The 12078-nt window shown below is 39.6% G+C and overlaps 1 protein-coding gene across 1 annotated transcript; it reads left to right on the top strand.

Moving 5' to 3' along the window:
* The first annotated feature begins 310 nt into the window (after window positions 1-310).
* Window positions 311-11696, top strand: C5H2orf69 (chromosome 5 C2orf69 homolog). The gene is made up of 2 exons (XM_066232807.1): window positions 311-1739; window positions 10244-11696. The coding sequence occupies exons 1-2, from the start codon at window positions 1410-1412 to the stop codon at window positions 11069-11071; spliced, it is 1158 nt and encodes a 385-aa protein (XP_066088904.1). The 5' UTR covers window positions 311-1409; the 3' UTR covers window positions 11072-11696.
* Window positions 11697-12078: the final 382 nt, after the last annotated feature.

Here is a 12078-nt window from a genome sequence, read left to right as displayed (position 1 = left end):
CTTCAGCACTCTGCCATCTTGGCTGCCTCTCCTCTCCTTCACGTGGCCTTTCTCTGCTCTCCTCTCTAATGCTAATCTCAGGAACCAAGAGAGAGCAAGCTCCCGATCTGCCCCTATTTTATAGTGTAGAAATCAAAACCTTTAATCCAATATACAAATAAGGAAGTTTCTGATACAAAGTCACTTATCTGAGGCATAATAGGATTCCTCGTGAGAATGCACCACCGCATATCATGCAATCAGTCAAGGGTGTGGGGAAAAGCTTAGTCTTAAAACTAAGCCTTAGGCTACAACGACCTGGCCTGCTTACAGTCTGTCCCCCTCACCCAATACAAACTATAAGTAAACAAACATATATATCATATTTAAAAACTTATTTGACCAATATAGACTCAGGACAGTTAATATATAAAATGCTTAGTTTGATTCCTGGTCTATAGTAAGGCCTCAATAAATGGTGGCTGCAGTTTTTATAATTCTCACTAATATTCTCTCCCACAAGTTTCCACACATTGCCCTGCCTCCCAAGCACTTGAGTTTAGACTATTGGGTCCTCCCCCTCTCTTCTCTGTCTTCAGCATACATTTGGCTGAATCATATTCCTACAGACTGGCTGTTGGACACCTATGATTTTCCCACTGTTCAAACTGGTTTTTGAAAACCCTAAAATACCAAACAACAGCAAATGTATAACAAGTAAAGCCTTGTCCCCATTTTTCCTGTCCCAAACCCACTCACAATCAGAGACGCATTAGACTTCATGCCTAACCACAAATTCTTATAAACCTAGAAATGTTGGTATTCTACAAAGAAAACTCCAAGCTATGAGGGAGATAGATTCCCTTTTTCCAAGGCCTGTAGACGACTTTCCACAGATTTCTGTACAGAGAATATTTATTACACATATATTTGGGGCTGTGTCCCTTTTAAGGATTAAAGGCCTAGAAAACCCTCACCTGAAAGGTGAGCCTACTGGAATGGTAATCTTGATAACTCAAAACCCTTCCACAACACTGGACTGTGCCTTATAGCCGCTCCAGCTGCTGCGCATGCGCCACAAATCCAGGCTTTGGGTACGCGTCCGTGGTTCTTTTCTCCTTGCAGTCATTCAGGCTTTTTCCCAGACTTCCGTTTGAACTTCCCGGCTGTGACAGAACCCACCAATCACAAACGTCCTTCCTCAGGCCCGCCACTCCATTGGTCCCCCCGGCAACCGAGTCGGATTTTGCGCACACCCCTTCTCCCTAACGCACTCTGCGACAGGACGTCTGCCTCTGACGCCGTCATCGCTCCGGCGCCGTGTCTGGCCGGGGCCGCTAGAGCAAACCGTTGGGCGGCCTATCGAGGTCCCTCCCTCAGGACCTTCCCCTCCTCCACCCGTCGGCCAACCGTTCTTGCGGCGGCGACTCATGTGGGGGTTCGGGCTCCTGCGGTCGCCGCCGCTGCTGCTCCTTTTACCGCAGCTCGGACTCGGGATGGCCGCCTCACTCTCTCAGGCCAGAACCGTGAACTTGGGCGGCGGCAGCTCTGCGCGATGCTCGCCGGCGGCCGAGGGGCGTCGGCAGCAGTTCCTGCAGCTGTCTACCGTGCCGGGAGCCGACCCGCAGCGCAGCAACGACTTGCTCCTGCTGGCGGCGGCGGAGGGAACGGAACGGCGGGATCCCACTGGGGGCCGGGCGGAGGAGGAGCTGCAGCCGCCGCCCCAGCATCACGTTGTCTATTTCCCCGGGGATGTGCAGGTAACCTGGGCCGGCCTGGGCACCTGTGCCTTCCTCTTGTGCATGTGTGCGAATTTCCTCGATTCTCCCCTCGTAGCTGGTGCCCGGTTCCTTGCCTCGCCCCGACACAACCACGCTTGCGCTCGCGGGGGGATGGCTCCTCCGTTACTGCACGAAATCCAAAACCGCCCCTTCCACACCCCTGACCCCCTCCTCTAGTAGCCGCGGGGGGGAGGCGTCCTTGCGGAGTTACGACGTCCTAAGAGTCCGTTGTCAGTCCAGGCTTCAAGGGAGTAGAATTTGAAACATAGGAATGAGACACGTATATTCATTCCTTGACGTGGTTTCTCGGAGGGAGCGAGGGAGGGAGACAGAGGCAGAGAGAGAGAGAGCGCGCGTGCGCGTGTGTGTGTGTGTGTGTGAGTGAGTGAGTGTGTGTGTGTGTGTGTGTGTTGGGCAGGAGACAGAGATGGCTTTTAAATTAACTTAGCGCATAGTGTTCCACTGGCAGCAATTAAAAAGCCAACAAGTAAACAAATATACCACGTCAGGGGTACGACAGTCAGTAAGCAGGCACATTAATTGCTAAACATGTCAACATTTTCATGCTTATTTAATTTGTACTTTTTTTTCCCTGTGTGTGATTTTATTATCTTCATTATTAATTTTATAGCTTCAGACAAATATCCGTAGATGTGTTGTCCTGGAAAGCTGGGTGTCAGTGTAGATCTTCATCTAGAACTATGTTGTCTAATACCGTGGCCATTAATTAAATGTGGCAATTAAAAATAATTTAAATAGAATTAAAAATCCAGTTCCTCAGTCGCAGGAGCTGCATTTCAGGTGCTCAGTAGGTTTGTGAGTTCTAATGAGTAAGGCAAATATATACAGAAGGTTTCCACAGAACATTTCCATTATCACAGAAAGTTCTGTTGAATAGTATTGGTGTAGATACCTGTCTTATATCATGTTTCTTATATCATGAAACTATTATTGGTTTTGAAATTGATGCTTAAAATTATATACTTAAAAATTCAGTGCCATGGGTCAAATGATGAAGATATCTGTAGTTTTTTTCTCTTGTCCTCAAAATAATTGACCTAGTTGACTGCTAATAAACACTCTGAAAAAAACTACTATTTAGATTTAAGAAAAGAAGCTCAATTTACTCAATCAATGGCCTATTGCTCAGTTTGGGAAAACAGCATGACATTGCTGACAGTGACTTCCAGATTGTGGACCAGCTATTGTGTGCAGCTATTATAATGGTGTTGATAGTATGATAACCAACCTTTATTGAGCACCTACTAAGTGTTTTTAAACTGTACCAGCCAGAATACAGTGCAAGTCTTCAGGTGAGGTCTAAAAAATGCTAAATACAGTTAGAGTAATACCTGCTTTTGTTTTGACATCATCCATTTCTTTATGTAGCCTGAGATTCCATTATCTTTTTAGATGATATACTGTTGACTTATGTAGTGTATGATGTGCTCTAAAAATCCAGTCTTTTAAAGAAGAAATAGAAGATAATTCATCAAAAGGCATTTAGGTCAGATTGCCTAGGTTTGAACCCTGATTCTGCACTTTTTAGCTATTAAATCTCTCTGTGACCAATTGCAGCTACTTCAACTATAAAATGGGAATAATAATTGATGGGGTATCAATGAAGATTCAAAATGTGAATACCATTGAATTACACTTCCTTCACATCTTTCTGATGACATTTTTTAGTATGGGCAGGGTACGCTTGTGTTCAGTTCTTGGGCTTTTTTCTCTGTCTACCTTTACTCCTTAGTCATCTCTTTTGGTCCTGTGTAGTTTATAAACTACCTGTAACTCGTGACAACTTTCAACATTTGTGTATCTAGCCTGGACATATACCACAAACTTTAGACTTACCATTTGCATGTACAGTATTTCATTTTAAATATTTAATATTTCAAACCTAAAATGGTCAGATCTGTGCCCTAAACCTGTCCTTCCTGCAGTCTCCTCCCTCATCTCAGTTAATGGAAACTTTCTTTTCGGTTGCTCAGGTGAGATATTTTGAAGTTTTCTTTTAGTCCTCTCTTTCACATTGCATATCTTAACCCATCAACAAAGTGGCTTCACCTTTTTGATATATCTAAAAGTGACCAGAATAATTATTTTAAAATGTGTAAGTCCAATCATGACACACCTGTCTGCTCAAGACTCCAATCGCTTCCCATGCCACTCGATAGAAGCCAGAGACTTCTTGATGGCCAGCAAGGCCCTTCACTATCTTCACTTTTTTCCATCTCTTTGCTTTTCTATCTCCTTTTTCTCTTTTACTCTGCTCCAGCCACACCAGCCTTCTTCAAATTGCTCATGGTAGGCACACTTCACCTCAAAAGTTTTAAAGATACTGCCTGGAAGAACAGTCTTCATGAAGATATATGTAGGAATCATTACCTCACCAGTTTCAAGTCTTTGCTCAAAAGTTGCCTTCACTGTGAAGCCTTTTCTGGCCATCTGGTTTAATAACCAAATGTATTAGTTATTCATTTTGGTTTGTCTGTCTTCAACCACTGCAATGTAAGCTTCATGTCTGTTTCCACTGATATATGCAGTGACTGGCATGTAGTAGGTGTTCAATAGATAACTTGTTGAATGAATGAATGAATGTATGTAAGTTACTTTGATCAATGCATGAAGTGTTTGATAAGTCTTGGCTATTAATATATAAAATGTATTTAGGCTCAGATTTTCTCATCCATATCTTTGTACTTGATTCTTTTGAGCTTAATGCTTATCCATATGAAATTTACCATTACACATCTTACCTTTCCAGTTGTATTGATCCTTTTAGAGCCATTATTTTGGTTTGTATTACATATACATTAAATAAGCATTCTTTCTAGATCTTTATTTGTAATTTGGGTAAGTACTGAATAGAATAGGCCAAACAGAACTTTGTCAGATATCATTGGAAGCTTTGCCTCATCTTAACACAGATTCATTGTTATTAATTGTATCTGGTTGTCCCTGTAATTTTAAATCCTAATTACCATTACTTTCTTAATGTTCCTGTTGTATCTTTTGTTGTTGGTCTTTTTTATTCTATACTTGTCCTTTTATCACTTAAATTCCAGGAAGGCTGAGGACATAGTAATTCATATTTCTTTAGATATCTTTTGATGTTTTTCTTACCCATTAGTGATGATTTGGGAGGGTGGTCAGGATTCTAATAAGTAGGTGGTTTCTAATTTTCTTGAGTTATCTTTTTTTATAAAGCCTCAGGATATAGAATTACACTTATTTCTGTCTTTTTAAAAGGTAAGTTTACAATTTGATGAATTTTGACAAATACTACAATTATGTAACCAACACCACAATCATGTTGTACAACATCACCATCACCCTGAAAAGTACCCTTGTGCCTACTTCAGTCAGTCTCTTTTCTCAGCCCCATACAATCACTGATCTGCTTTCTTTCACTATAGTTTTTGCCTCTTCTGGATTTTCATTAGCTAGGAGCATCCACCTAGAATTCATGCACAGAGTAAGATATGTAGGAAGGGGTGCACTTTCCTTGTTTTCTCTGAGTGCATCACTTTCCTAGCACTGCCATGTTCACCAACCTGAAAGATACGCAGACCTGTACTTTGGGATTTTAGGGAGGCTTCATCGCATAGTCATGATCTATTATTAACTCCGTTTCCAGCCCCCCCACTGGAGAATGGGTAGTGGGGCTGAAAGTTCCAAACTTCTGATCATCTGTGGATCTTTCTGGTGACTAGCCCATATCCAGGAGCCCACCAAAAGTCCCCTCATTAGAACAAGAGACATTCCTGTTACGGAGGAAATTCCAGGGCTTTTGGGAGCTCTGTGCCAGGAACCAGGGGCAGAGCCCTGTATGTATATGTATCATAAATATGGTTGGGCAAAAGTAGGATTGCAATTTTCTTTCTTTATTTTTTTTGTGTGTGTGTGTGGCAGAGATAGTCAGAGAGAGGGACAGACAGACAGGAAGGGAGATAGATGAGAAGCATCAATTCTTCGTTGCAGTTCCTTAGTTGTTCATTGATTGATTTCTCATATGTGCCTTGACCAGGGGGAGGGGGCACAGCAGACCGAGTGACCCCTTGCTCGAGCCAGCGACTTTGGGCTCAAGCTGGTGAGCCTTGCTCAAACCAGATGAGCCCACGCTCAAGCTGTCAACCTCGGGGTCTCAAACCTGGGTCCTCCACATTCCAGTCCGATGCTCTATTCACTGTGCCACCGCCTGGTCAGGCGGATTACAATTTTCATGTACTCAAAATTGTGAACCTATTTTTGCCCCGGTGTATATATTTTTTTATTTCACACCTGGTGATGTACCCCTGTGGCTCTGTCAGGCAGCCTTCTTAGGCTGGATCCTGTTTTCATCAAACTTCCTTACTTAGGATATCTACTTTATGCTCAGCAAATATATTGCATCCCCCCTCCTTCCCTTTTTTGATTGATTTTTGTCAGAGAGGAAGGGAGAGAAAGAGAGAGAAACAGGAACATTGATTTATTACTGTATGTGCTGACTGTGGGATCGAATTGGCAACCTCTGCACTTCAGGATGATGCTCCAACTAACCAAGCTGTCTGGTAAGGGCATGCCTTTGCTCCATTTTTGATGAAAGTATAGCTTGTACCTAATATAGGTCTCCTCACTCTCCTGTAAGGCTAGTCCACTGAGCTTAAATCTTTATCATGAATCTCTACAAATTCTTAGAGACGTTCATCAAGTTTTCCTAAAAATCCTTAGTACCTTTATTTCAGTAGCAGTATGGGGTGGGCCTATAAATATTTGCAGATTAGTAAACATCCCGTCATCTCTCTAGTAGATTCTCTTGCCTTTTGCCTTACTGGGAATGAGGAGAAGCGTGCTCCCACACTTTACCCCTACAGGGAGAATAAGTGCATTGCATTCCCAACTGGAATGAAAACTCTCAAAGAGAAAACCCTCTCGGCTATGGCTAGGTTGCTCAGTGGATAGAGTGTTGTCCCAGCTTGCTTGCCGTGGTCGCAGGTTCAATCCTCAGTCGGGAACATGCAGGAGGCAGCCAGTGAGTGCACAACTAAATGGAACAACTAGATCGAGCAGTGAGTTGATGCTTTTCTCTCTCCCTCTCCCCCTCTCACTTTGCCCCCCTCCCCCTCTCTCTGCCTACTCCCTTTCTTCCCCACTTCCTCTTTCAAATCAGTGGAAAATTAAAAAAAAACAAACACAAAACTCTTTCCAGAGTCTTAGTTTTTTTTGTAGATTGTCTTGGTCATTATCTGGGTTGTAGAACCAGTTTTGGCTACTTCATTAGCAAGTCCTATGAGAAGTGTGATGTCTTTTGAAAATGGGAGTACCTATCCATTGTTCTCAGATCTGGGCTTGGACACAACAGTAAAAATCCCATTTTACATTTTAGTATACATAGTTCCTTAGTATAAACATTTACCCTTCCGATCATGGAGGAAATCAAAGAAAATACCAAGTTTTTAGATTTATCAACTATGTGATAAAAAAATCATAAAATCTTGAGTTAATTTTGGCTCATTAACTAAATAAATAACTACATAGTTTTTATGACCTCAGTTTCCTTAGCTATAAAAAATTTAGATGAGCCCTTTCAGATATATACTCCTATGATAATTTTACCATACTTTTTATCACAAATCTGATATGCAGAAGGTAAATAGCATAATCTAAAAAAAATTAAATGATAGCCTTTTAACATATATGACACTATTAATGAGATACATAATGTTATGAAGGACTTTGAGCATCCTGTTGGGAAAAATCAAAGGACATGAAAGAGAATTAACAAAAGAGAAAAATGAAAGTTGCCAATAGAAAAATATTCAACCCAATTAGGAATCAGAACATTTTTTGCTACTTTACAACCCATGAGTACTCGTAAAACTGCTCCAATATTTTGAAGCCAAAATAATCATACATATTTTCGCATGTAGACAAGTAGATCGCTAAGGTAAATTTTTAGAAGTAGAATTACTAAATCAAAAGGGAGGTGCATTTAAAACTGATATATATATAGTATATGACTGTTGGAAATAAGGAAAAGTTACAACTCTCTCTTTCTTTCTGTCATCCAATCCATCAGCAAGTGCTGCTGACTACCTTTAAAATATATGCAGAACCTGGCCACTTCTTACCACCTTCAGCTCTACCACCACTCTGGTTCAAGCCACCTTGTCGTTGGGATTATACTTCAGTAGCCTCTGCTTCATCAGCTGTTGCCCCTTCACATACAGTAATCCTTTAAAATATAGACTGTATCACCCCTCTGCTCCAAACCCTGTCAGAGCAGAAGCCAAGTCTTCATGATGTCTCAGAAGGCATGATCAGCATGTCCCTCCTCCCCAGAAATCTTTTCTTGGCAATGACTTTTGCTCCTTTTCACTCCACTGGTGCTCTGGCCTCTTGGGTCTGCCAAGCATACTTCCACTTCAGGGCCCTTTGCAGCTGCAGTTTTCCTATGCCTGAAATACCACGATTCACTCCCTCAGTTCTTGAGGTACTACTTCTCAACCATTGCCTCATTGGAAACCACTGTCTTTAAATTAATAATCTCCCACCCGGCCCTGGCCGGTTGGCTCAGTGGTAGAGCGTTGGCCTGGCGTGCGGAAGTCCGGGGTTCAATTCCCGGCCAGGGCACACAGGAGAGGCGCCCATCTGCTTCTCCACCCCTCCCCTTCTCCTTCCTCTCTGTCTCTCTCTTCCCCTCCTGCAGCGAGGCTCCATTGGAGCAAAAAGATGGCCTGGGCGCTGGGGATGGCTCCTTGGCCTCTGCCCCAGGCGCTAGAGTGGCTCTGGTCGGAACAGAGCGACACCCCAGAGGGGCAGAGCATCACCCCCTGGTGGGCGTGCTGGGTGGATCCCCGTCAGGCGCATACGGGAGTCTGTCTGACTGCCTCCCCGTTTCCAGCTTCAGAAAAATACAAAAAAATAAATAAAATAAAAAAAATAATAATATAATAATCTCCCACCCTCTTCAAAATCTTGTGCTCCTTTCCCTGCTTTCTCATACTCCACTGCGCTTACTGCCGTCTAATGTTCCGTGCTGTCTACCCGCCAGCCACTGGCTATTGACTACTGGAAATGTTGTCTAATCAAGGAATAAATTTTTAATTGTATTTAACTTTAAAAACTGATGCTCAAGTCAGTTCCTGGAAAAGTTTTAAGTATATTTGAACAACTTGGTATGTGAATCTACTTTTTCACCTATAAATTTTATGAAATCTAAATTCCAATTATTTCCAGTGAAAATTTAGCATCCAAATTGAGATGTGCTGTAAGTGTAAAATATAGCTGGATTGGAAAGAGAAAGCAATAGAATAATATTTTATATGGGTTATATGTTGAAACTGTAATATTTTGGATATTTGGGCTCAAAATGTATTATTAAAAATAATTTTCATCTGCTTTTTGAATATAGTTACTAGAAAATTTTATGTGTAGCTCATGTTATATTTCTGTTGGACAGTGTTGCTCTATTTACTAATAGTTGTTTGTGGTATATCTCTACTTAGAATGTAAACTCTATGTGGAGAGGAGTTTAGTTTTTTCTAATCCATACCCAATCAGTAGGTATCCAATAAACTTTTTAGAGTAAATAAGTTTAAATGAATCTCCCATTTTAAAAAATGTTATGAATAAAAATTAACAGAAAAACAAACTTTACATGCATGTCCCAGAACTGAAACAAAAAAGTTACAGACTGAATTTTAAAAGGACAAAAGATATGTACTTATACAAGTAGAAATCCAGGTGGCTAATATATGAACAAAATTTCAACTTCATTCAAATTTTCAATAAATCCAAATTAGAATATCACTCCTGTGCCTATGAAATTTAACAAACATAAAAGGAAAGTTAAACATACCTCTTTGGAAGACAGTATTGTAGTCTATATAAATACCTAACCTTAAATTATGAATATTCTTTGGCCTACTTTTTCTTATCTAGGAATTTATTTTTAAGGATGTAATCATAGATACATAAAAAGAATTTTCCTGTAATGTTCATTGCAGCTTTGTCTGTAAAACAAAAATTGAAATCAAACATAGTATTCAGGTTGCTAGAGTAATCCAAATAGGGTCAGGTTCATGATAGCATCTTTAATGGACAAATATTTTTAAGTTGTGTGTTGGTCAAAAATTCTAATATACCAAATTTTTATTTTCAACTAATGTTTTATGAATAGATCATATGTATACTAAATAAAATTTATGAAAAATATCTATAATCTTTCTGAAGTGTTTTATTATTTAAATTTCTACTATGCTATTTAGCTATTATGTCTTATAACCCTTTCTTTTGGATTTGAGGCTTAAACAGAAGAAATGATTTGGTCAAAATTTTATAACCAGAAAGTAATGACAGATTTATAGTTTTCATTTATAGTGTATTAACTATAGGTTGTAACATCTCAACTTCCAATAAAAATGGGAAACTATTTTGTGGAAATAATTTTATATTAATATGTATTTAATGCTTGTTTCATCTTTCTTACCTTTCAGAATTATCATGAAATTATGACTCACCATCCTGAGAATTATCAGTGGGAAAACTGGAGTCTAGAAAATGTTGCCACCATTTTAGCCCACCGGTTCCCCAATAGTTATATTTGGGTGATAAAGTGTTCCCGAATGCATTTGCACAAATTCAGCTGCTATGACAATTTTGTGAAAAGTAATATGTTTGGTGCTCCAGAACACAATACTGACTTTGGAGCTTTTAAGCACCTTTATACACTATTAGTTAATGCTTTTAACTTAAGTCAGAACAGTTTACTACCAAAGAAGAATGTGAAAGATTTGAATAAAGACTCCAAAGCATCTAATTGTAGTTCCAGTTCTTCTCATACTACTAATGGTTGCCAGGGAGAAAAAGAGAGCCCCTGTGAAAACTATGATGAGTCTGCCATGAGTTTTTATCCACCATCACTAAATAGTGCTTCTTTTACTTTGATTGGATTCAGTAAAGGTTGTGTTGTTTTGAATCAGTTGCTTTTTGAATTGAAAGAAGCTAAGAAAGACAAGACCATAGATGCTTTTATCAACAGCATAAAAACCATGTACTGGCTGGATGGCGGTCATTCTGGAGGAAGCAATACTTGGATCACTCATCCAGAAATCTTGAAAGAACTTGCACAAACAGGGATCATTGTTCATACCCATGTAACACCTTACCAAGTATGTGATCCAATGAGATCTTGGATTGGAAAGGAGCACAAGAAATTTGTTGAGATTCTTGGAGATTTTGGTATGCAGGTGACTAGCCAAATTCATTTTGCAAAGGAAGCTCCTTCCATAGAGAATCACTTCAGGGTTCATGAAGTATTTTGAGACTACAAGAATATTAATGTATTTTATTTGTTCAGTAGAAGAGAAGCAGCACTTTTGAGTTTTATAAATTCAGATGAGGTGTAATTTATAGATAATGAACCCATTTGAGGGGGAGAAAATACATTCCTAATATATGAGTGTAATGTGCAATACTAGTACTCTGAATGTGAACAGTTTTTAACTTGGACTGGATTAGAACTAGTTCATTCGAAATCTAAAAGGTGGTTTGTGATAATCCTATGAGGAGCTATATAAGACTCTTAATAATGAAAGTTACATTGTAGTCCTTATAAAAGGTAATTAAAATTGTTATTGGAAATAGTTTAGTTTATGAGTAATATTTAATTTTGGTGGCATTTTAACAGTAATTATTGATTTGGGCACTGAAAACTTTTGAGTAGATAAACTCCATTTCTCTTCAAACAAAGCAAAGGCACACAGATATTTTCTATCATTTTGGAATAACTACCCTGCCTCTATGATTTGTTAAGTCATGGACTCCTTCCTTAGTGTGCCACCAAGTGTTTTCTCTCAAGAGTCAAAATATATGTTTCCAAATATCCAAGAATGAAAAGTAGAGACAAGTTGGTTTTTTGAAAACATTACATTTAATCACTGTGGCTAAATTTTTTTTTTTTTTAAATTTACCTCTTTTCACCTTTTTTTTTTTTTTTTTTTTTTTTATTTATTCATTATAGAGAGGGGAGAGAGAGAGAGAGAGAAGGGGGGAGGAGCAGGAAGCATCAACTCCCATATGTGCCTTGACCAGGCAAGCCCAGGGTTTTGAACCGGCAACCTCAGCATTTCCAGGTTGACGCTTTATCCACTGCGCCACCACAGGTCAGGCTCTGTGGCTAAATTTTTAATTGACAACTTTTGGCTAAGCCATTTTGGAGTTTCTTAAATCTTGGCCAAAAACCAGTTCTTCTGGGGAAAGTTTTAAAATGAACATAAACATATTGGGTAAAAATATATTACAGATTGAAAATTTTTTCATATCAATCTTT

This window comes from Saccopteryx bilineata, chromosome 5, assembly GCF_036850765.1.
Source record: "Saccopteryx bilineata isolate mSacBil1 chromosome 5, mSacBil1_pri_phased_curated, whole genome shotgun sequence".
In the NCBI taxonomy this organism is placed as follows: Eukaryota; Metazoa; Chordata; class Mammalia; order Chiroptera; family Emballonuridae; genus Saccopteryx; species Saccopteryx bilineata.
This window is presented reverse-complemented; position numbering and strand designations above follow the sequence as displayed.